This window comes from Zalophus californianus, chromosome 2 (assembly GCF_009762305.2).
Source record: "Zalophus californianus isolate mZalCal1 chromosome 2, mZalCal1.pri.v2, whole genome shotgun sequence".
Classification (NCBI taxonomy): Eukaryota; Metazoa; Chordata; class Mammalia; order Carnivora; family Otariidae; genus Zalophus; species Zalophus californianus.
The window spans coordinates 70,735,384-70,761,358 of NC_045596.1; the positions used below are offsets into that span (position 1 = coordinate 70,735,384).

Genomic DNA, 25,975 nt, shown 5'->3' on the forward strand with positions numbered 1-25,975 from the left:
TCCACTGATTATAATGTTAGCTATGGGTTTTTAAAAAAATAGGACCTTTATTATGTTGAGGTATATTCCCTCTAACCCCATTTTATTGAGAGTTTTTATCTTGAATGGATGTTGAATCTTGTCAAATGCATTTTCTGCATCTATTGAAATGATCATAGGGTTTTTATCCTTTCTATTGTTGATGTGATGCATCACGTTGATTGGTGAATATTGAACCACCGTTGCATCCTGAGAATATACCCTACTTGATCATGCTAAATAATTGTTTTAAATATATTGTTTTTAGTTTGCTAATATTTTATTGAGGATTTTTATATCTATGTTCTATAGAGATATTGGGCTCTAGTTTTCTTTCTTTCTTTCTTTCTTTTTTTTTTTGTAGTGTCTTTATCTGGCTTTGGTGTCCATGGCAATCCTGGATTCAGAATAAATTTTGGAGCTTTTATTCCTCTTCTGTTTTTTGGAATAATTTGAGAAGAATAGATATTAAATCTTCTTTAAATATTTGGTAGTTTCAGGGATGCTTGAGTGGCTCAGTTGGTGAAGCGTCTGCCTTCAGCTCAGCTTGTGATCTCAGGGTCCTGGGATCAAGTCCCACATGGGGCTCCCTGCTCAGCGGGGAGCCTGCTTCTCCCTCTCCCTCTGTCCCCCAGCTTGCACTCTCACTCTGTCTCTGTCAAATAAATAAATAGAATCTTAAAAAGAAATTTGGTAGTTTCACCTGTGAGTCCGTCTGGTCCTGGACTTTTGTTTGTTGGGAGTTTGTTGCTGTTGGGAGTTTTTGATTCCTGATTCAATTTCATTTGAACAAACTGTAATCAGTTTATTCAAATTTTCTATTTCTTCCTGATTCAGTTTTGGAAGGTCATATATCTCTAGGAATTTATCCATTACTTTTAGGTTGTCCAGTTTGTTGGCATATACTTGTTCATAATACTCTCTTATAATCCTTTGTATTTCTGTGGTATTTCTGTGCTATTTCTCCTCTTTCATTTGTGATTTTATTTGATTCCCACCCCTCACACACACTTCATGAGTCTGGCTAAACGTTTATCAGTTTTCTTGATCTTTTCAAAGACCTAGCTCTTGGTTTTCTTGACCTCTTCGACTTTATTTTTTTAGTCTCCATTTCATTTATTTCTGCTCTATTCCTTATCATTTCCTTTCTTCTACTGGCTTTTGATTTTGTTTTTTCTTCTTTTTCTAGTTCCTCTGAGTGTAAGGTTAGGTTGTTTGAGATTTTTCTTGCTTCCTGAGGTAGGCCTATACTAGTATAATCTTCCCTCTTCAAACATCTTTTGCTGCATCCAAAGATTTGGGAGCATTGTGTATTCCTTTTCATTTGTCTCATGTATTTTTTTAAAAATATTTTATTTATTTGAGAGAGAGAATGTGAGAGTTGAGGGGAGGGGCGGAGGGAGAGAGAATCTCAAGCAGACTCCAGGCTGAATGCAGAGCCTGACACAGGGCTCAGTCTCACGACCGCGAGATCGTGACCTGAGCCAAAATCAAGAACTGGATGCTCAACTGAGTGAGTCATCCAGGTGCCCCTGTCTCCATGTATTTTTTGATTTCCTCTTTGATTTCTTGGTTGACCTATTCATTGTTTGGTACCATGTTACTTAGCCTCCAGGTATATGTATTCTTTCCAGAGTTTTTCCTGTGATTGATTTCTAGTTTAATACTGTTGTGGTTGGAAAATACGCATGATATGATTTCAACCTTTTTGGATTTGTTGAGTCATAAGAAATTGGAAACATCCAAAATGTCTATTACAAAGGAATTGTTAATTATAATATCATTTAGTACTGTGAGCCCAAGAAAAAGGATGAGGTTAAAGTCTACTGAGAGAAAAGGCTGTTTGTGATACATTGGTAAGGTAAAAAAACAAGTTACAGAACGTAATGCATGTTATCAACCTATTATGTAACACAAACAGTAAAACATACAATAAAAGAATGTAATGTATTTATCATATATATGCTTGTATATGCATTAGAAAATGACCAGAAGGTTGTGCATGAATAACCTGACCGCTGGGGAATGGGATTGTGGGAGGTAGGCTTATATTTTCTACTTTACATAGTTCTCTTTTGAAGTTTTGTAATCACACTTTTAAAATAACACATTTTAAGCTTCACTTATACAGTTCTTAGTTTTATTTATTTTTTAAAAGATTTTATTTATTCATTTGTCAGAAAGAGAGCAAGCGAGAGAGAGCACAAGCAGGGGGAGTGGCAGGCAGAGGGAGAAGCAGACTCCCTGCTGAGCAGGGAGCCCTATGTGGGGCTGGGTCCCAGTACCCTGGGATCATGACCCCCAGCTGAAGGCAGACGCTTAACTGACAGAGGCATCCAGGTGTCCCTACAGTTCTTAGTTTTAAAGCAAGGAATTAAAATGTCATCATGGGGCCGCGTCTCTCTCTCTGACAAATAAATAAATAAATAAATAAATAAATAAATAGAATCTTTTAAAAAAATAAAAAATAAAATGTCATCATGAATAAGAATTATTGCCAAAATATCTAGGAAAAAAAAAGTCTCAAAACAATAAAACTCTGCTCAGTGCCACACACAGAAAGGATTTAGTAAGTCATGTGATAAACCAACACTCCTACTGTCAAAGAAGCCAAAGTTGAGAGAACCCTGGGGCCCTTAATATCTGCTAGTTCTAGCTATTACCATCCAGATCCTTGCTTCCTGAAGGAGATTCACTGAGACTGAGAGATTAGAAATCAAAGCTCTATTTTATAACCACAAGAGGTTATTTTTTTAAAAAGCACAACATATTTATCATTTGTTTTTAAGAAATTTTTATTAATGATTTGTTTTTAATCATTCATTTTTAATAAAAACAGGCAGATAGTTGATGTAAAAGCAGTCTATTATATATGAGAAAAACACAAAAAAGATTACTCTTGATGTAGTGGGAATCAGATCTTTAAAGAGAACACTCATTTATCTCTTAGATCTACTGTCGAGTATTGGGTAGTCAGCCTAATTCTTTTTTCTGTGTTAGTTTTCATTTTTGAAGCTCAAAACTATCTCACCGTCTCTGGTACCAATGATATGTGAAAGCATAAACTACAAAGAAAGAGGGGTTTATCCTGGGGTTAAAATTTCAGATATTCTGAGATTCAAAGAGAGTCAGGTTTTGTAATGTCATAATATTTTCAGAGGTTATGGAAAGGGCAGAAAGTATAGTGTCCACTCTTGGTGGATAGAAGAGCTATACAAAGGACAGAATCAAGCAAGAAACTACAGAATACCGCTGCGCTGTTTGGGGCTGCTGAAAAGGGAGAAGCCAGTGAAAGCTTCCCAATGCTGAATTGCACAGAAGTAACCTCTTTGTCCTTCGGAGCACTGCAGCCTGCTTAAACCTCGCCTCCCAACTGCTAGCTCACATGGTGTACATGTTGACAAGGTCTTCAACCTTCCCCGTGTAAATAACTTCTCTTTGTATTTACTCTCAAGGAGGTGGCTTTGTTCCCCTTGAAGCAGAAAGGAAAAAAATAAAATATCTGAAGAAAAGAGGCCTTTTGAGTATGTTTATGTAAGCACAGAAGTTTATAAGGGGCATGGAACGAAGAATGGATCTGACTGTTAAAGCTACATTAATATTCTTGAGAAAGACAGGTAATTAGTCTTGTTCCTTTGCTGCTGATGTCAAACTAATGTTTTTTTTTTATATGAACAGTATTGAAAAATGTGAAATTAAGCTTTGAAGCATTGATTCTAAACTTAGGTTTACATCATGAAGGTGCATACATCTCTGGCTGGAGCTCAATTATTCATTTCATTTTGGTTTTGTGGCCAATCACTGCTTCAAATTGAATGTTCTGTAAGTGATTTATAGCTGCCAGGGCACGTTCAGGAAGAAATCTGTATTAAAAAAAAAAGATGAAAAATTCTCAATGAAAAATTTTTGACACGAGAGTTCTTTTTTGTTGTCCTTTAAAATACGGAGAGTTATCTGGTTTGCATTTAATCTTCCTGTGTTCCTCCTTTCTTCCTTCACATCTACCCCTGTCTCTTGTGTGTGTGTGTGTGTGTGTGTGTGTGTGTGTGTGTCTTTTAATACTTACAGTTCAAATACTGTAGACATATAATGAAAACACTGATATATACCACTCTTCAAACCTTCTCATATTAGTGAAATCTTATAGGAGATTTCATATGATAAAGATGCGAAACTGAAGGTCTGGACTTATTGCTGAAACTGTCAATGAATCCTGATAGGAAGCATTCACAGAAAGACACCACCAGAAATCCATCACTCTGTCTCTCCTTAAATATTCACTGAATATCTATTATACACCTTCTAATAAGGTAGACAAAAGTACTCAAAAAACAGCCACGGCCTGAGCAGCTTACTGTTGAGCTGAGAGACTAAGAGGAGAGGAGAGGTTGTCTCGGAACAATGGATGAGAAATATCAGCCTTCTCTAACTAAGGGCTCTAACTGTGAGGAGGATTCATGTGGCCTGGAATAGTGAAGGAGAACTTCCGAAGTGTTCAAGGACGGGTAAGATTTGAGTAGGCAGATGAAAGGAAGAGCATATGTGTGAATATAAGAAAGCAGATGTAACACATTCTGCAAAGAAAGTCATACTAAAAACCACTTTGGTGTTGTTGACTAATGCAAGATTTACATCCTTGCCTCAGGTCGGGGGGAAGAAGGATGGGAGCAGGGAGAAAGGCAAGTATAAGAGAACTTGTACGGGCCTTCTAAGTATCCTCACAAAGAAACCTCCATACTAGTAATTGCATCTGCTCACAAAATTGTCTATCTCTGTAAAAGGAACTATATGCGAAGAAGATTAACAATAAGTGCCTGTTGTTGAGGAACAATCCATCAGGACAGCTCCACAATAATACCAAATATTTTGAGACTCTTGTTTATTCTCTAACTCTGACAGTATGACTATGCTTAGTATCTTGTTCATAAGCAAATATGCTATGGTTTTTATTTTTTCAATATTAATATGACGTGTTTTGAGCCCTAAGAGAGGAGGAATCCCATGAAAACCCTTTCCTACAGTTGCTTAGCAGTAAGACATTTAGTCAACTCTTGAGACGATGTTGCCATGAGGTCGAGGTTATGCTAACTTAAGTTAGTCTATTGAAGCTAAAATGGAAGACTGAAATTGATGCAGCAATGCAGCTTGTCCCCTGTTCTTGAATTGTTCTATTCCAAGGTAGCACAGTTTATGTGGATTGGTTTCAAAATGACCCAAGGTCTTGTGAAGTTATTATAGTTATCGTCTCATTGATACAATTTTAATCTATCGTAAACTGTCCCTCAGAAGAAAGCTGAGATTATGTCCTCTGGGTAAATAATCCTATCTCTTCTTAGCATTTTTTAAAAGATCTTTTTTTTTTTAATTATTTTTAAGTGACCTCTACAACCAGTGTGGGGCTTGAATTCACAACCTTGAGATCAAGACTTGCATGCTCTACAGACTGAGCCAGCCAGATGCTTTTTTCCCCTAGAATTCAATGTAAGTTCTGCTTCCTAGGTCTTTAATATCTGACTTCTGTGCTTTTTTAATGGCAGGGGCTTTACTTGCATTATGTTATTTTTATGGTATGCTCAGAAAGGAGGTATTAGCACCATCTCCATTTTATATATGGAAAATCTGAGGCCACAGAGGTTAAATAACTCATCCATGGTCAAAGAACTACTAAGTGGTAAAGTGGTTTTTCATCTTAGGTGGAGCCTTCATTCTTAAGCACTTTATCATATTGTGTTCCTTTAAAAACTATCCTTGCTTCAGTTAGAACAGCCTCCAGCAGAGATGATATGGAAATCAGAGAGGTGGCAGAGAGTATCATCTAAGTACTGAAAAACAAAAAACTATCAACCTAGAGTTCTACATTCAGTGAACATATCTTTCAGAGCTCAGGGCAAAATAAAGAATTTGTTAAACATACACAAGGCGAAAGAATTCACAACCAGCAGAACGTCTCTGAGAAAATGTTAAATGATACTCTTCAGGCAGAGGGAAAATGATACCAGAAAGAAGTCTGGATCTACACAAATGAATAAAGAGCACCAGAAATGTTAACCACATGGATAAACATTTAAGAATTTACCTTGTTATTTAAAGCTCTTTAAAAAGATGTTCGCTGTTTAAACAAACAAAAACGATGTAATGTGTGTTTTTTTTTAAACATATTTAGAAGTAATATGTATGACAATCAGAGCATAAGTCAGAGGGGAGAGATCGAAGTATACCATTGTAAGGTTCTTAGACTATACGTGAAGTGGTATAATATCATTTGAAGGTTGACTGTGATAAGTTAAAGACACATACTATGAATCCTAAAGCAATAACTAAAGTAACAAAACAAAGAATTATAGCTAGTAAGCCAAAAAAGGAAATAAAATGGAAACATGAAAATATTCAATTAAACCGAAAGGAGGCAAAAAAAGAGAAAAAAGGAACCAAAGATAAATGGGATAAATAGAAAACAAATAGCAAGCTTTAAACTTAGCTTTAAATTTAACTATGTCAACAATCATATTAAATGTAAAGAGTCTAGGGGCGCCTGGGTGGCTCAGATGGTTCAGCATCTGCCTTCGGCTCAGGTCATGATCCCAGGGTCCTGGGATCGAGTCCCGCATGGGACTCCCTGCTCGGTGCAGAGCCTGCTTCTCCCTCTCCCTCTGCCATTCCCTCTGCTTGCGCTCTCTAGCTCTGTCTATCTCTCTGTCAAATAAATAAATAAATAACATCTGTATAAATAAATAAGTAAATAAATAAATAAATGTAAAGAGTCTAAAACCCCCAATTAAAAGGGGTTTTAAAAAATTGGATTAAAAAAAAAGAACAAGCTATATACCACCTACAAAGACACATTTCAAATATAAGGAAACAGGTTAAGAGTAAAAGAACAGAATAGGATATACTAAGATAACATCAATCTACAGAAGCTGAAGTGGCTATGTTAATATCAGTACATTTTACAGCAAAGTATGTTTCCAGGGATAAACAAGGTTATTTCCAACATGACAGAATAGTTAATCCATCTAGAGGACACAATAATCCTAACTACTATGCACATAATAACAGGGCTTCAAAATATGTGAAGCAAAAATGGAAAGAAAAGTAAATAGACAAATTCACAATTATAGCTAGAGATTTTGAGACTCCTTTCAATAACTGATAAAACAAATAGTCAGAAAATCAGTAAAAACATAGAAGATTTGAACAACACTGTCAACCAATTTGACCTAAGCTGACATTTACAGAACACTCAACAATACAGAATACTCTTCTCATTCTTTTTGGGTGCATATGGAACACTTATCAAGATAAACATATTCCAAGCTTAAACATGTCTCAATAAATTTAAAATATTAAAGTCATATGAAGTAATTAAATTAGAAAACAGAAAAATCTCCAGAAAAGCTCCAAAAAGCTAGAAATTAAAAAATGCATTTCTAAGTAGCCCAGGATACAAAAGGGAAATTAGAAAGTATTTTGAACAGAATAGAAATGAAAACATAACATGTTAGAATTTGGAGACAGAACTGAAAACAGTACACAGGGAAACTTTATAGTATTAAGTGCCTATGCTAGAAAAAAAAATCAGTGGGCTCAGTTTCCATATTAACAAACTAGAAAAAGAAGGGAAAATTAAATGAAAAATAGTCAGAATAAAAGAAATAATAAAGATCAGAAAAGATATTAGTGAAGTAGAACACATGAAAAATAAAAAAAAATACATAGAAAATAAAATAAACCAAATGCTAGTTCTTTGGGAAAAAATCAATAAATTGATAAACCTCTAGATAGACTGAAGAGAATAAAAAATCAAAAAATACAAATTGCCACTACCAGGAATGAGATATCCTAAAGATATTACAAGTACAATAAGGGAAGATTATGCATAAATTTATGCCAATAAATTTGACAACTTAGATGAAATGGACACATTCCCCGAAGGACACACATTACCAAGAACAAATAAGTAGCCTGAATAGCCCTATAGGTTTTAAAGACATTAGATTTGTAGTTAAAACTTGTCTATAAAGAAAACAATAGGCCCAGATGGCTTCACTGGTGAATTCTACCAAATGTTTGAAGAAAAAATGCCAATCCCACACAAGCTCTTCTGGAAAAGAGAAGAGGAGGGCATACTTTCCAACTCATTCTATGAAAATCAGACAAAGACATCACAACGCAGGGGTAGCTTATTCTTTAAAATTAATCAGTATAGGGGCGCCTGGGTGGCTCAGTCATTAAGCGTCTGCCTTTAGCTCAGGTCATAATCCCAGGGTCCTGGGATCAAGCCCCACATCGGGCTCCTTGCTCAGCAGGAAGCCTGCTTCTCCCTCTGCCACTCCCCCTGCTTGTGTTCCCTCTCTTGCTCTATCTCTCTCTGTCAAATAAATAAATAAAATCTTAAAAAATAAATAAAATTAATAAAATTAATCAGTATAATACACCGTATCAACAAATGGAAGTGAAAACGGGAAAAAAAAATATGATCTTCTTAACACAGTTAGTAAAAGCATTTGATAAAAACTCTCATCAAAATAGTAATAGAAGGGAACTTCCTCAACATGATAAAAAGCATCTATGAAAAAACATCTACAGCTAACATTATGCTTAATTGTGAAATATTTAATACTCTTCTCTTAAGCTTAAGAGGAATACTTGGATGTATGCTTTTACCAGTCCTATCTAACATTGCATGGAAAGTTCTAGTCGGTGCAATAAGGTAAGAAAAAAAAAAAAAACCATACAGATTGGAAAAGAAGAAGCAAAAGTGTCTTTATTTGCAGACAATATGATCATCTGAAAGAATCTATAAAAAAATCTGTTAGAATCTACAAAAAACTACTAGAAATGAATTTAGCAAGGGTACTAAATACAAGATCAAAGTGCAAAAATCAAACACATACTAGTAAACAAACAATGGGAAATAGAAAACATTTTTTGAATGCCATTTGCAACAGCATCAAAACCATGAAATACTTTGGGATACATCTGATAAAAGGTATGTAAGACTGTATGCTGAAAACTATAAAATGTTGTGTAGAGATACTAAAGAAGAGGGAAAAAAAGGAAAGATATTTTATGTTCTTTGTTTTCGTGGATTGGAAGACTCAATGTTGTTAATGTCAGTTCTCCCCCAGTTGATCAATAGATTCAATGTAATTTCCATCAAAATTCCAGCAGGCTTTTAAATAGACCCTTTATTTTTAATTACATTGTGTTCTCTTTAAACTGTCTTTCCTTCAGTTGGAATGGTTTCTAGCAAAGATTAAACTGAGATGGTAGATGTGGTAGAGAAAACGAATCATTCTTTTTTTTTATAGACTGAAAAACACAGTAACAGAGAAAACTTAACTGTTCTCCCCAGGCATGGGGCGGGGGCCGGGGGGGGGGGTGGTTTCCACAGCAACTTTCACAGCTGAAAGACTCTTCATCATAATGATAGCACTACTGGTGTTTTAGCATTTTAGATGTTTTGTGCTGTACTTACTTGTCTAGTATTATATAGATATTGAAATATGATGGGACAAAAATCATCTTCTTATTGGTAAGTATTCCATCTATCAAGCTTCTTGCAACTGCATCTGTCTCCAAAAGAGGCCACAGTCTGTGATTAAGAAGAAAAGTTTGGTTCTTTTTGTTGTTGTTGTTGTAATTATCAAAGGCAGGAAAATTACCTTATCCTGTCACCAAATTAGGATTTAAAAGATTCCAGGATTCACTGAACAAATGTCACCTGCTCCCACCCACCCCACACGTGCCATGGGGATGTTTTGTTCTCACAATCTTAAACTTTCACACCCAGTGGGCATGTTTCATGGCTCACTCAGTTAAAATATCAGAAGGGTGGAGGGGCGCCTGGCTGGCTCAGTTGGTTAAGCATCTGATTCTTGGTTTCTGCTCAGGTCATGATCTCAGGGTCCTGGGACGGAGCCCCAAGACGGGTTCTGTGGGGAGCCTGTTTGAAGATTCTCTCTCTCCTTCTTCCTCTGCCCTCCTCGTGTTCATGCTCTCTCTCAAATAAATAAATACATCTTTAAAAAATATATCAGGGGCGCCTGGGTGGCTCAGTCGTAGCGTCTGCCTTCGGCTCAGGTCATGATCCCAGGGTCCTGGGATCGAGCCCCACGTCGGGCTCCCTGCTCAGCGGGAAGCCTGCTTCTCCCTCTCCCACTCCTCCTGCTTGTGTTCCCTCTCTCGCTGTGTCTCTCTCTGTCAAATAAATAAATAAAATCTTCAAATAAAGTTAAAAAAATAAAAAAATATATCAAAAGGGTAGAGAGGAATTGGAGATATAGGTGAAGAGGCTCCAGGCAAGGAAGAGTAGCGGGTGGGATTATTCATGGACAGAAAGGGAACATCTGACATCTTTCTTCAGGGCTTGTGGGATACAAAGCTATTGCCAAGCATACTTTCTTTCTTCTGGAGTTATCCCATAAAGCTGGATTGTTGTTGTTGTTGTTGTTGTTGTTTTTGAAGATTTTATTCATTTGTCAGAGAGAGAGAGCAAGTATGCACAAGCAGGGGGAGCAGCAGGCTGAGCAGGCAGAGGGAGAAGCAGGCTTCCCGCTGAGCAGGGAGCCCGACTCGGGGCTTGATCCCAGGACCCTTGGATCATGACCTGAACCGAAGGCAGATGCTTAACGACTGAGCCACCCAGGTGTCCCGAAGCTGGATTGTTTTGAAGGCATTTAATTCCTGAGGTCCATCTCTGGATTGCCTATGCTACAATTTAATGAGAGTTCAAGATATGCACAGGGAGTATCACATTCTGGAGGTGTGACCTTGCATATACTGAAGACTACACAGTCTTGAGAAGCATTTATAACCACAGGCTCAGTATAGAATTACCACTAGTGCAAGATGATGACAAGAAATTAAAATGTAAATGGATTGAAAATGTTACATCAAAACTAGGAAGTCTGGGCATGGGTTGAATGGAAAAAGGTTGCATAGAAGAGCTGAGTTATAACTTCCTTCCCTGACACGTTCTGTGATTTACTACAGATTATTATGTGATTGAGGTTTCCATGGCATTGAGTAGCAAGCCAGCAGAGAGTAATATAAATCAATACCTTTCTAAATTATTGGGTTCTGCCTCTTCCCTCCCTGATTTTTCCTACCTGGTTTCTTCAACCCAGTATCTGAGCCAAGCCTAACATTAGTGTATGAATATTTTAGCCTTTGCCAATGGGATTGAGAATCCAGCAGTGTGGGTCAATCTTCAGCTTTGCCTGTCAGCCCCTAGGGTCACTCCCAGGCATCCACATTACCTGGAATCACACTAGACTTACTCTTCTCATCTCTTGTGTCTTCCCCACCCAGCGGACCTGGTACACTTGGCCCACACTAAGCCTGAATGCTTACCAAGAAGGTTTTTTAGGCCCAATTTGCTGTTTAAGAAAACTGAGTCCAGAGTCCCAATCATATCACAGTATTTACTTAAATATCATGTACTTGTTAAGTGCCTATGGTCTAGCACTATTAAAAACTCCACTGCCAGGGAGTGACCACAGCTCCAGAGACCACATAGCTAATTCAGAGTTCAGAGTCAGTAGCTTCAAATGAGGCTAAGTTTAAAGGAGAATTTGTTAGCTCTTTTGAATGAATATATTTGGACTAATTCCCCTTTAGTAATAAATTGGCTTCAGATGAGCAAGCTTAGTGTATTTTGTTAACCTGCAGCAGAATATATATACCCGAATCGAGGCAAACTGGGGAAGGTGTCTGAATTTTAGGGCCCATCTCCTCATTTCTGCTTTGTTTCCTCTCCTTTCAGGATCAGTTTCTCCTCTCTTATGGTTTCAAATCCTCCCTTACCAGAGACAAAGTTCTCATAGAAATTTATCTTGATTAAAGGGTTAGGGGCTCAGTTTATTGCTGCTCCTAAAAGCATTTGCGTATTTATGGAGGACAAGGAGGTAATGGTGATCACATGCTGGGATTATATTTAATACATCAGTGTTTTCCAAACCTGTCTCCACACTTACCTGGCAGGTATGCTCGTAAAGCAAAGCAAAGCAAAGCAAAGCAAAACAGAACATCTCATTCTTGGAGCTCATCTCAGTCTACTCAGTAAGAATCTCTAAGGAAGACCCATAGAGTGTTTATTTTCTATGGAAGCGCAGGTGATGATTCTTAGGACCAGATAAGTTTGAAAAATGTTGGAGCACTTCCTGCTAGCACCATGGAAGATGGAAAAGGGGTGTATACTTGTACCTTTCCATACTCTGAGGAGGATGAACCATGAATGTGCGGGGGGATGGTACATAACATTCAGTTTTGGGGTGGGGTTCCTAGGAGAGGACACTCTTGACATCCCTGAGCGCACCTCTCCAGCCTGTCCCACCCCCTCTCATTCCCTCTTGGCACCTGAGTGTGTTGAACCTTTCACCTGGACACAGATAAACACCCAATTGCCTAACTCGTTGGCAGTTGGTCACTCCTGCCGGTCATCAATGCATTTTCCCCCTTTATTTATCTAATTTCAAAGTGAAAACTTAAAGGCAGTACAACATTAAGACGAAACATTTTTCCTTTTTCGTTTTTTTCCTATTTTCTAGGTTGATCCACCTAAACATTTCTTGTACAGATTTCATATCAATTTCTCATGCCGTATTTTCATCCTAACTTGACTTTGACCTCACCTTGTGCTTGGGTTTTTGGTGAACCCAGTATTCACAAAAACTGGGCAGAGACACGAGGTTTTGATTCCGGTTTTCCCCAAGGTTTCAAGTTCTAATGTCAGAGCTCTGTGGAAGCCGACAGCAGCAAATTTGCTGGAACTGTAAGAGAATTACCCACCATCATTGCTAGATTTCTGTTAAGAAAGCAATGCCCGTTTGGTTTGAGAACAAGTAGAAGCCAATGTCCCAAATCTTCCACTTGGTCATCAATTTTCATTTACATTTTCTTACATGATTTTACAGAATTCTGAACGTACCAATTTCTTACTTAGCAATGATAGCAATAGAACAAATCCTAGTAATATATTAACTGGCTTACTGTTCACTTTTCCACCCTAGTGTAAGGTTTTCCATTCAATCTTCAAACTGTTTTCTGATTAGTTTTAATTGCTATTTTTATTTTTAAAAATATGAAACAGGTAAAGCATAGGTAGAAAAACTATGTAATAATATCTACACTGAAACTTCTGTGGGACTCTCCACATTTCTCTTCTCTTTCTTATTGAGTTCCTAGTTTCTCTCTTTATCCTGGAGGCCTCTTTGACTTCTTAATTTCATTGTCAAAATCTGGAGTAAAAAGACTTTAGGTGGTATGGGTGTGCCTTTAGCATATCACTTTATCTTCTTTGATTTTCTCATTTTTAAATGCAGGTTATAAAATATAGGGCTGTCTTGAGAATTAAATTGTATAGCATATGCCTTATAACTTCATTACCTATAAGAATCTATATAAATGTTCATTGTATTTTTGACCCAGGTGACAATAAAAACAGTAAAATTAAAGGCCAGCTGCTTTCTTAAGGAAGAAGCAAAAAAGGAAAAGTATTACATTGGGTTTCCACATTTCTAAACATTAAAACAATAGCAACTGTTTAATCTGTGAAATTCTTACTTGTGTTTTAAGAGGGTAGAGGCCGTTTGAAACAACCATGTGTGTGCAATGACCCCTAACTGACACTGAAATTTATAGTGACCACATTCAGCGTCAGAAGTAATTTTGTCCATGACTCAGTTTAACCTTGAACATGATGTACAGGTACATAATAAATCTATTAATTACCCACACGCACACCTTCCCACTGATACTCATGTGTTGGCTGTTACAAAAGGAACTGGACCAGATGTTAGCAAGTTAAATTTTCTATGAGACTGATATGAAGCCGAAGTAAGCAAATGAGATGCCATTGGAGTTTACAAGGAAGAGAGATTTTGCAAAGAGCGCATCCTCAGGGCTCCCAACCTTTTCTCTTTGTGTCCTTGGTAGATCATGGAGTGTACTATCTATATCTTTTAATCAGCTAGAGGCTTTCTCTCAATCTCTCTCTCTCTCAACACACACTATCTTTCATGGCACGAGCACAGTGGAAAATGTTTTGGTCCAGGGCTCACTCTGGTTAGCTAATCTTGGGTACGCAGGTGATGCACACGTTTATGTTCATTTGGACTTCTGTATGTTTTACTTCTTAGTCTGTGGTTCCCTGTTTCTTTTATCAACATGTACTCATTCCAGGATACAATGGAAACATACTTGGCATTACATTTCATTGCTCTATAGAGGAGCTTTCAGAAATCTAAAAATATTTTAACAATTACAACCAGTTTCATTGTTTTAGGAGAAGTCATTTTATAAAAGTTTATTCTAGACTACTATGTCAATTCTGTAAGTAACCCTGCTATGAGGATTGGAATCTAAGGTCTAATAAACCCTTGAAAGAATATATATATATATATATATATACAAACACAAACACATACACACACATATATGTATATATATAGTTATATAGTTATATTATTGCTGGAAAATAATACTTACCAATATGGAATAAGATAAGGAATCACTCCATGGCCACACACTGAAGCCACTGTGACAATGTGGCCATGATTTCTCTTCATCATGGACGGAAGAAGTGCTTTTGTGATCTTAAAGATCATTGCAGAAAGAAAAAAAAAATGGCACAGGTGTTAGGTTTCTAAATTAGGTAGTTCTCTTTGGAAGAAAAGAATAGCATTTGAGACAACTTTTAAGATGAAATGAAACACGTGTCAATATTCCATGATTAGTTCCATATAAATGACAGAAATGAAAAAGATTGAAATGTATTTGCTTAAGGTGGCATTGAGGGCTGTGTACTAAATATCACATGCTAAGAACTCGTCTTAATATTTCCCATTCCTTCCTGGGGCACCTGGGTGGCTTGGTCAGTTCAGTGTCCGACTCTTGATTTTGGCTCAGGTCATGATCTCAGGGTCATGAGACTGAGCCCCATGGTGGGTTCTGCGCTTAGTGCAGAGTCTGCTTGAGATTCTTTCTCTTCCTCACCCCCTGCTCATGTGCTCTTGTGCTCTCTCTCTCCCTCTCTCTAAATAAGCTAATTAATTTAAAAATCTTTTTTTAAAGATTTTATTTATTTATTTGAGAGAGAGAGCATGAGCAGGCTGAGGGACAGAGGGAGAAGCAGACTCCCCGCTGAGCAGGGAGCCCAACGTGGGGCTCAAACCCGGGACCTTAGGATCATGACCTGAGCCAAAGGCAGACACTTAACCAACTGAGCCACCCAGGTGCCCCAATAATTAAATCTTAAAAAAAAAATTCCCCCATCTTCCCTTCAGAAGGAATCAAATATCTCCTTTATGGATATATCATCTGAATAATATCAAGGGAAAAATTCAGTGTTTTCAGAACGGAAAAGATCCGCTATGGTAATCTGGTATCATGTAATTTTTTTTGGTTTGGGGCTTTATCATTCTAATGAGAAGAATTGAAATCTTGTGTAACTATATCAAGTTAAGTAGAAAAAGCTGAGTTTTGTCCTATCCACAATCATTATCCATCATGATTAGATTTAGTGTCTCCCTATTTGTAACACTGTGTATTATATATTGATGTTACAGGAAACAAAAAGTCATTCTTTATCTCCAAAAAGCTTTCACTGTTTTGAGAGAAATATCAATATTTTATGAGAATTTTATGAACACACGCTATGGACCCTATACAAATCCACAGAGCCAAAACTGCCAAACTAAGCCACTCCTAAATTTCTGACTCACAGAAACTCTGAAAGGAAAACACACACTTATTGTTGCTTTCAGCCATTAAATTTTGATATAATTTGTTATGCAGCTATAGATAACCAACACACGAGGTCTCTATGTAGTTTGGTGGGCGTAATAATCAATCCTCATTAGCACGTGTGAGTGATTGGTGCAGCTGCAGGGGGACACATCTTTTTCTTCTCTTCCAGAGTCCAGATTTGCTCTAGGTTCTATACTTAATATTGAGGCACTGGGAGATTAATCCATATAAATGCTTTCTACAAAGTCATATTTCAGTTTTCTGATAAGTAATTATAAGAGGTCTGTAGAGCCATCTATCTAAGTTCGGGCACAGGCCTAGAGCTTATCCGAGTCCCAGGCAGAAAAGTTCCTAATCCCGATATACAGTCAAGTAGTGATTTCTGTTGTCCTTTCAGTTCTAAAATTCCATGGTATGAGGTCACAAGTGAAGGTATATTGTATATATTTCCCCTAAAGCCCTGAAAAGATGTACACTGACAACCTTAGCATAGCTCCACAAATATACTGAGCACTTGGTCCATCTAGGCCATGTTTTGTGTTAGATTCCTGGATAAGAGAGACCAATGAGCCTACATTCTGGTGAGTTGTGTTCCTTCAAACTCTGTGCCCTTCTGTCAGAGACTCTCCCACTCAAATTAATTTGGTGATTCTTGATTTAAAGCAAATATAAAGGTGTGAACTTAACTACAGACTTCATGTACCTTAGGGGGAGGTGTGAGAAATGCACAAACCAGAAATGTTTCTCACACTCACCCAAAAGTGTCCTAGGATGTTGACCTCAAAAGTTTTGGTAATCTCTTCGTCCTTGGTACTAAGAAGGTCAGCTGGATATATTGTCCCAGCATTATTCACCAGGATGGTTACATCTCCCACTTCTTTCTTTACCTTTGAAATGGAAAAAAACACATTCACTGGATGTGTTATAGAAACTCAAAGTTTTGAGGAAAAAAAAAGAAAAGAAACTCAAAGTTTCGGGGCTGATGTCATCCAGGGATTAGATTCTTTAATCCACTTGATGAGATCTCTCCGAGTTCAGGCAGGAAAAAGACTTGTCTATAAAGTGAAATTAATATTGGTGTCAATTAATTGATATTATCAGTCCTGACCAAATATGTTCTTAGTGCTGAGTAATCTTGGTTCTCCCACCTACTAGCCATGTGACCATGGACTGGCTAAGCCCTCTCAACCTCCAGTTGCTTATCTGGCAAATGAGGTCGATAGGGTTATTGTAGAGATTCAAGGATGCAGTCGTTTATCAGAGTGCTTGGTTCACTGTATTTGATATCTACTCTTTTAAAAACTGTTATAATAACTATTAACAATTCATTTTCTGTAGAAGACTAGATTAGCAGCAACATAAATAAAATCCCCTAGGGAAAAAAAATTACAGATAAAAAAAGAATTACTGCAAAAGTAATAGGACTAAATTGAAACTAGAAAGTGGTCCTTTCTCCTGGGACTAAATCTCTTCTCCGTCACTCCGTACCACTGCTCAAACTTCGGATCAGAAAGAAACTGACCGATAATATGAAACAGTAAGAATAGGCAGAGTTGAGTGGATTCTATGCAAGGAAAAAATAAATGCCCTTCCTTCTTCATACAACTTCCTCAGTTCTAATCTAAATCAGGCAGCCAAAAAGAACCGTTACATTTTCTATGTCAATGGATACAAGATTATCTGAAGAAATTTGTATTCTGAAGTCTCACTTGCTTTACAGAGTTATAAATGTCTTCTCGGTTACCGCAGTCCACCACATACGCGTGCGCAGTGGCCCCCAGTTGCCTGCATTCGGCTGCCGTTTCCTCAACACCGCGCTATAATTGGAAAAGACAAATGCAGAAGGAGGTAGGTCAGTTAGGGGACAAGAGTGGGAGAGAAAGAACCGGAGAAGAAGTTTCTTTAAAGATTAAAATCCATGTCCAAAATGCCCTCCTTGTTTGTTACGGAAGTTTCACGAGAGACGCTGCTTGCCTAATGGACCAAGAGATTTTACCTGGCTTTTCTGCCAGGGAGTGCTCCTACCGGTCACGTGTTTTCACCTTGTTTGGCTTCATTCTCAACAGCCATTCTGAGTCAAAGCGGAAACAAACAAACAAACAAAAATCCTTCCTGCTTCTCTAGCTTTTTATCTTGGGTTAGAGGGTTCTCCAGCAGGCAGTTTTTCTAAAGCAGGCTGCTCTCACAGCTAGAACATGCTCGAAAGATGTTACTCTTTGTGGGGTCATGGAGATGTTTGAGGACGCAGAAGAGAAAACTAGTTTTTCATTTAACATGTATTTGTTGAGCACCAACCATATAATAGGTAGTAAAGCAACTCTAAACGAGTGGTAATTTTAAACTCTATGCCTCTGCCTGTCATAGGTTTCTCCATGATTCTAATTTAACCCTCTAGGAGGGAAGGAGAAAGCGGGATCCTCATTTGAGGAAGACCTTCACAGGGAGACAAACTACCCTTGGGGATATAATCTTGTGTGCAAGTGTTCTGGAGTGAAAATGGGGAAGGGCCACTGGATAGAGTCTCATCTATGTAACAACTTCGCAAGTATAATAATAACTTTATAGGAACTTTGTAACAACTCCAGGACATGGCGATGGAGAAACCTATTTTCAGCCTAAATTCAAAGACCTTTTTTCCTAAGGTAAAATTGTCCTGATGTTTCTTGACCTGCATTTCTGGAAAATGAGAATTCTTTTCAAGTTTTGACCTCTGTTGATTTTTTTGACCTCTGTGGATTTATCTCAATCAACTACCACTTTTCTTCTCACAATTTATAGACTCTTCTCTGTGATGAAGAGGCAAGGACAGCTGCAAGCCCTTTTCTCACACTGGGATGTTAGTTGTGTGGCTGTTGCTTGGGACAATCCCTGAATGAGTGGCAGGGGGGGTTCCCTTAGGCACTGCGCCGCCTCCCTTGGGTCCTCCATATCTCACTACCTCAGGCTAAGCCCCGGAGCAGAAGCCTGAAATCCCAAAGAATAGACGCGAACAGAAATTAGGACATGTAGGGCGCCTGGGTGGCTCAGTTGGTTAAGCAACTGCCTTCGGCTCAGATCATGATCCTGGAGTCCTGGGATCGAGTCCCCACATCGGACTCCCTGCTCGGCAGGGGGTCTGCTTCTCCCTCTGACCCTCCCGCCTCTCATGTGCTCGCTCTCTCACTCTCTCTCTCTCAAATAAATAAATAAAATCTTAAAAAAAAAAAAGAAAAGAAATTAGGACATGTAGTCACAGAGTCAGTGTCCCCTCATAGCCTTTTGGGGGTTGCAGAGGAGGGTGGAGGGAGGACAGGAGCTCTTTCACCAATTTAGGCTTCACCTGGTAGCTTGCTCATTGTCAGATTACAAGACCCACCATGCATTCTTTTGTCTCTCGATTCATGGTCAATAGAGAGCATTAGTAACCAGAGCTTTCATCAGAGGCTTTGAAGAATTAAAAATGTGTCAGTCTTATAACCGAGCTACAGAACCGCAAAATGTAATGCCTTGTCTTTTTGTAAGCAAAATAGTTGCTTTAGCTTCAACTCCGGCTTGCACTGTTTACTCCACTTTTCAGAGTTTTCCTAAAGCAACAGTTTAGATTGAGGGCAAACCGCTAGCACGATTCATTAGGTAAGGCAAAAGAAGCCAGCCTTCGCAAAAAGGGAGTTGGCGCCTTCCACAGGGAAAGGAGATCTGAGCTACATTTGCAGCCTTAGAGTGAATCATTTAATACCTGTAATGTTTAACCATAAAATCCAAGGATTCAAAGAAATCCTGTGAGGTTAGGTGACTCGTCCTTCAGGCAGAATCTTAAATAAGTCATTTTTATTCCTGGTCACTGGAACTTTAAAAAATGTAGTAAGTATAATCCTCTCCCCAGAAACACACATCTTTTTTACTAGATTTTATCAAGTCTTTTTCATGGATCGATACTTATTTCTATCTTTTGGATGAATGCTTGAGAACAGCAGACAACAGTTGTCTCAATTTGTAAATTCTTGTCCTCTTCTAAAAAGTGCATTGGAATCTCTTCAAGGACCAAGCCGATGCCAAATCACTTTCATGTATATCAACTCATCTATTAAATGCCTGTGTCTATTACACGGAAATGTATCAACCTTTCCTTGTATAGTATTCTTTACTGTCTGGAAAGAACCAGAGAAGAATTACTTTTCTAAGTTCAAGTGACATTTCTTTTTAAAGATTTTACTTTTAAGTAATCTCTACACTCAATGTGGGGCTCGGACTTATAACCCCAAGATCAAGAGTCAACATGCTCCACCAACTGAGCCAGCCAGGTGCCCCCGAATGACATTTTTGAAGGCTTAAAGAAATAGGGGCCAACTGGACGTGATAGCAAAGAACATCAGAGAGTAGTAATATAATGGCAATTAAGATCTCACTGTGATTTGTGGAAAACCTGATTCTTAAAACTTTACAATTTTTCCAATCTTAAAATCCTGTAACATTTTTCTGTGTATATTTTCATGGCCTTACCAGAATTCACGTTTAGGGGAAATGATACAAAATTTCAGTTATTTCAGTTTTGAGTACTAATATAGTGTTAACAAATAACAGTACAAGAAAAATATGAGTGCTCAAGAGAAAGCCTGACCCACTGCTTGTGGGTTTTATTTAACACGACTGTTTACTACGGCCAGGCATTGTTCTAGGCACTTAAAATATTCACTTGTTCAATCCTCTTGCCCAGGAGTCCACAAACTATTCTGTACATTGCCAGAGTAAATATTTTAGGATTGTGTGGATGTGAGGGGAGGCACTAAGAAGTTCTGTCGTATGTTCTTCTTTGTTTCTTTATTTGGTTTTTGCTTTGACATGCTTTTAATAATATAAAAAACATTCCTCGCTCAACACCCTGCCCAAGGACCGGATTTGGCCCCTTAGCTGTAGTTTGCTGACCCCTGTTCTTGCCCATTCTGTGAGATCTTATTTCCATTTCAAAGATAAGGAAACAGTGGGCGCCTGGGTGGCTCAGTCGGTTAAGCACCTGCCTTCAGCTCAGGTCACGGACCCAGGGTCCTGGGATCGAGTCCCGCACTGGGCTCCTTGCTCAGGGCAGAGCCTGCTTCTCCCTCTCCCCACCCTTCCCCTCCCCCACTTAGTGCTCCCTCTTGCTATCTCTCTCTCTCTAATAAATAAATAAAATATTTTTTCAAAAAGATAAGGAAACGGGAAGCTTGGAAGTAGCCTGGCTCCGAGTCTGTGTTCTCAACCTGCATATGATGGCATAAAAAAAAAAAAAAAATCACTGCTTAGTTCTGTTATGTTCCCTTTGTCAAACCATCCCAATGCATATGTAGAATACGGCACTGGAGAGTTTATTAAACGTTGAAAAAGAAAAATACAAAGGTAAGCAGTTGCTAAGTCAAATAATTTTTACAACATATGTCTTACTTGTGACTTTAAAAGATGGGCAAATGGGCGCCTGGGTGGCTCAGTTGGTTAAGCGACTGCCTTCGGCTCAGGTCATGATCCCGGAGTCCCACATCGGGCTCCCTGCTCGGCAGGGAGTCTGCTCCTCCCTCTGACCCTCTTCCCTCTCGTGCTCTCTATCTCTCATTCTCTCTCTCTCAAATAAATAAATAAAATCTTTAAATAAAAATAAAATAAAAGATGGGCAAGTGTATGCATTACCTTATTAATATCCCACAGAACCAGTCGGCTCTTCCGTTTTGCAAATTCATAGGCAGTCCACCTGCCTATTCCATGCCCGGCTCCTGTAATGAGAACAACCTCCCCAGCCACAGATTTTCTCCTTCGGGGAAAGAAAACCTTCACCAGTGCCTCCAAGTAGGAGTAGATGATGGTGAGCAGAAGCAGGAGGAGACCCAAGATGATATTCATGGCTCTGCTCTGTACTCTTCTCCTCTGGCTCAGGCCTTGTCTAATGCCAGCCACCCTCTGCGCAGAGATCCTGGAAAGAGCTGCGCTCCAAGTGTGGACGGGACTGGCAGAAGCCAGATTTGCCTCAGGCTTTGTCCACGTGTTCTAGTAGGTTGGAAACACCTGAGTTTGGAAGTGATGCAATTGCTACCCCAAGCTTGGCACAGGGACAATGGAATCCTGGAGAAAGTGCTCTGTGGGCTTCCTTACTGAGAAGCAGTTCTGTGCTGTGTTGCACAGTGAAGTTTCACCTCTAGAAATAATTCTAGAGAGAGTACATCAGCTTTTGGTAGTCTCTTGGTATCTCCCTGTAAACCACTGTGTGTGTGTGTGTGTGTTTAACTGAGGAAAAGGAGAAAGAGATATTTTCTTCAGGAGATTTAAAGTATGGACCAACCAACCTTAGTGTGATTCATTTATTCATGAAAGCTCAGCATCAATATTTCAGTGAACTAATTATTTTACAGGAGATGCCCATTTCCCTGAAAACCTCTTAAGTGTGGAAGAGACTGGAGGTTATATAAAGCAATCAATTCCCTCTGATACTATGGGAATGAGCATTAGATCAGGAGCCAAGTCTCCACTTAAAAGTGGTGCGATTTCCACTTAATCTTAGCCAAAGGGCCGAGAAGCAATAGAAGTGGTGCGACTTCCAACACCTCCAAAGGAGAAACAACTCAAGTGTCCCATGAACAGATGAATGGATACACAAAATGTAATATATACATACAAGGCCATATTATTCCTTTTTTTCAATGACTGCAATTCTGATAAATGCTACAACACGCATGAACCATACAAACATTATGCTAGGTAAAATTAGGGCCACAAAAGGACAAAATTGCATGACTCCACTTAAATGGCCTAAATTAGTCAAATACACAGGGACAGAGAGTAGAACCCTGGTTATCAGGAAATACCACTCTTTCTTTGGACACCATGAAATGATAAAGTTATAGGATTTATGTACATTACTATAACCCACTGTTTGTTTAATCTAGCTATAGTAATCTGCCAAGTACAAGTTGAGGAATATAATCTCTTCAAATAAATACATTTCCCCTCCTTTCTGGAGAGTTCATTAGAACATTGTCAAAGGTTCTGTGTACTGCCAAACTGATAAAGCAGTATTAGGTAGTCTTAAATATCTTGTAAACTTCTTGAGGCTCCTAAACGTAGTTTCTTTTTTTTTTTAAAGATTTTATTTATTTACGAGAGAGAGAGAGAGAGAGAGAGAGTGCACAAGCAGGGGGGAGGGGCAGAGGGACAGAGAAAAGCAAGCTCCGCACTGAGCAGGGAGCCCGACAGTGGGGCTCAATCCCAGGACCCTGGGATCATGACCTGAGCCGAAGGTAGATGCTTAACGACTGAGCCACCCAGGCTCCCCTCATTCAGGTATTAAGTCCTGCAACATGACAAATGCCACAGGCCTTCATGCTACAACACGCATGAACCATACAAACATTGTGCTAGGTGAAATTAGGGCCACAAAAGGACAAACATTGCATGACTCCGATTAAATGACCGAAATTAGTCAAATACACAGGGACAGAGGGTGGAACCCTGGTTATCAGGAAATACCACTCTTTCTTTGGAGACCATGAAATGATAAAGTTATAGGATTGATGTACATTACTATAACCCACTGTTTATTTAATCTTTGCTCTAGGGGCAATGTAGACAATAAGGAAGATAAATAAGCAAAATATATAGTATGCTTCACAATAGTAAGGATTAGGAGAAAAATAGAGGACAGAGGGAGAAGTGGAATCTTATAGGGCATGGCTGTGTAGGCAGGGTTGCAATTTTAGATATGGAGTGAGAAGTTCTGAAAAGACCTAAGGAAAAAGACTTAAAGGGAAGATAGAGGTAGCCATGTGGCTGTCTGTAGAAGAGCATTCTGGAGAGCAAACAGTAAGGTACAAAAGTCTTCAGACAGGAACATGTCTGGTGGGTTGAGGATCATCAAGGGGACTGGTATGGCTGGAGTGAATTGAAAAGAGTGTGAGGGTAGTGTGAGTTTGACAGGTCAACGTGGCTAAGTTATAGTTTTCAACTTTTCAAACACTAATCTAGGTATTGCTGTGAAGGTATTTTGTAGTTAACATCTATAGTGAATAGTCTTTAAATAAGACAGAATTAGGGCTGCCTGGGTGGCTCAGTTGTTAAGCATCTGCCTTTGGCTCAGGTTATGATCCCAGATCCTGGGATCGAGCCCCGCATCGGGCTCCCTGCTCCGCGGGAAGCCTGCTTCTCCTTCTCCCACTCCCCCTGCTTGTGTTCCCTCTCTGGCTGTGTCTCTCTCTGTCAAATAAATAAATAAAATCTTAAAAAGAAAATAAGACAAAATTATTCTTAATGCTATGGATGGGCCTTATCCAATCAGTCAGAAGGCCTTGAAAACAAAACTGAGCTTTTTCTGTGCTATAGACTGAATGTTTGTGTCCCCCCTCCACAAAGTTCCTATGTTGAAACCTAATCCTCAAAGTAATGGTATGTGGAGGTGGGGCCTCTGGGAGATGATGAGTTCATGAGGATGGAGCCCTCATGAATGGGATTACTATTCTTGTACAAGAGATACCAGAGAGCTCCCTTGCCCCCTCTGCCATGTGAAGACACAGCAAGAAGACAGGCTGGTTGGCCGTGAACCAGAAGGCAGGCTTTCACCAGACGCTAAATCCTGGTGGCTTGATTTTGGAGTTCCCAGCCTCTAGAACTGGGAGGAAAATTTTCGGTTGCTTATAATCCACCGGCCTTTGGTATTGTGCTATAACAGCCTGAACCAAGACACCCTGAGTCAGAAGAAATTCTGCCTCAAGACTGTAGCATCAACCTCTGCCCAAGAGTTTCCAGCCTGCCAGCCTCCCCTACAGATTTCAGAGTTGCTAGCCTCCCACAATAATGTGAGCCAATTCCTCAATTCCTTGAACTCTATCTCTCCTTGTTTGTATGTATGTATGTATATAAAATCTACTCGTTCTATTTCTCCGGAGAACTCTGACTAATATAGGTAATAAGGTAGGGGTAAGAAGACTGGATTACATATGGTCTTCTAGGTCATGGTAAGGACTTCAGTTTTAAGTTTTAGGTGAGAAGCTAATGGGGGATTTTGAGCTAAAGCATGACATGATCTCATATTTTAAAGACTCGTTCTGGGGTGTGCTTAGGTGGCTCCGTCAGTTAAGTGTCTGACTCCTGATCTCAGCTCAGGTCTTGATCTCAAGGTCCTGAGTTCAAGCCCCACATTGGGCTCCATGCTGGGCATAGAACCTACTTAAAAAAAAAAAATAAAGACTCATTCTGGGTGCTATGCTGAGGGAAACAAGACGTGATGGTGGCAGGGTGGCATCAGGCTGGTGGTTGGGGGGGTGATAAGAGGTGACAGAATTCTGGATATATTCTCAAGGTAGAGCAAACAGAATTGCTTTTGTAATGAATATGGGAGGAATCAAGGGTGACACTAAGTTTTTTGGCCCGAGCAACTGGAGTAATGAGGTTTGGAACACGTTTGGGACAACATCAAAAGCTCATTTTCAGAAATCTTAGGGTGAGATGCCTGCCGGTCATACCGGCAGGGACATCAAGAAGGCGGTTCCGTATGGGTGTGGCATTCAGAGGAGAGATTCGGGCTGGAAATACAAATGTGGGAATGGTGACCAATATTGAATGTGTGTGCCAGAGGTTAGAGGATTTTGGTGAGGTGAGGGATGAGGGTGAGCAGAAGGAAGGAGGAAGGTGTCATTCTAAGTTTTTAGCTTGGACACTTGGTAGACACACCATTCTCTGTTAGGGAACACAGATGGTGTAGAGAAGACACTAGATTTTGCATGTATTGATTATAAGACATTTCTGGAGCTGGAACTGGAGATAATAGAGGAGATTACACAGTCTAATTCAGTCCTTTTACAGATGAGGAAACAGAGGTTCCAGCACAGCTAGCTTGAATTAGATTGCCCAGTGCTCTTTTTGCCATACTTGGCCATTTGTAATTATAGGATAGACTATGAGAGTCAAAGGCAAAATCTCTCTCATCCCGAGATTGTCCAGTCATCCCTACACCAATTTAAAAAAAAAGAGGAAATTAAAGAGAAAAAGAAAAAAGAAACTTGCATGGTCAGATTGGCTCTAAGGTCAAGTGGGAATTCCTATGTATTTTGGAGAAGGATGTGATGTCCAGTGTAGATCAAGACTATCCCAGTATTTTCAGGCTCAGCACTTTGATTTCAGGAAACTTTAGACTGTCATGATATTGGGTCAGTCCAGGCTAGACTTTTTTCAGGTAGAATACTTGGGCATCTGCATGTAGCATTTTGTTCCACCT

The 25,975-nt window shown here is 39.1% G+C and overlaps 1 protein-coding gene across 12 annotated transcripts in view; it reads right to left on the minus strand.

Moving 5' to 3' along the window:
• Positions 1-23,918, minus strand: part of LOC113924678 (17-beta-hydroxysteroid dehydrogenase 13) — a 74,651-nt gene extending 50,733 nt beyond the window's left edge. For 10 of the 12 annotated variants that reach the window (XR_003520763.2, XR_003520760.2, XR_003520757.2 and 7 more), the window contains exons 1-6: positions 21,406-23,918; positions 17,478-17,585; positions 16,524-16,655; positions 14,509-14,615; positions 12,654-12,791; positions 9,497-9,613 (exon numbers count right to left, since the gene is read on the minus strand). Coding sequence is in view for 2 of the 12 variants with exons in the window: in XM_027598781.2 (XP_027454582.1) it covers positions 3,791-3,881; positions 9,497-9,613; positions 12,654-12,791; positions 14,509-14,615; positions 16,524-16,655; positions 17,478-17,585; positions 21,406-21,615 (903 nt within the window). In the remaining 10 variants the exon portion in view is untranslated. Of the gene's footprint in view, positions 1-2,808; positions 3,882-9,496; positions 9,614-12,653; positions 12,792-14,508; positions 14,616-16,523; positions 16,656-17,477; positions 17,586-21,405 lie in introns of those variants that run through there. The other 2 variants (XM_027598781.2, XM_027598783.2) reach the window with 2 other exon arrangements.
• Between the last annotated feature and the right edge of the window lie 2,057 nt (positions 23,919-25,975).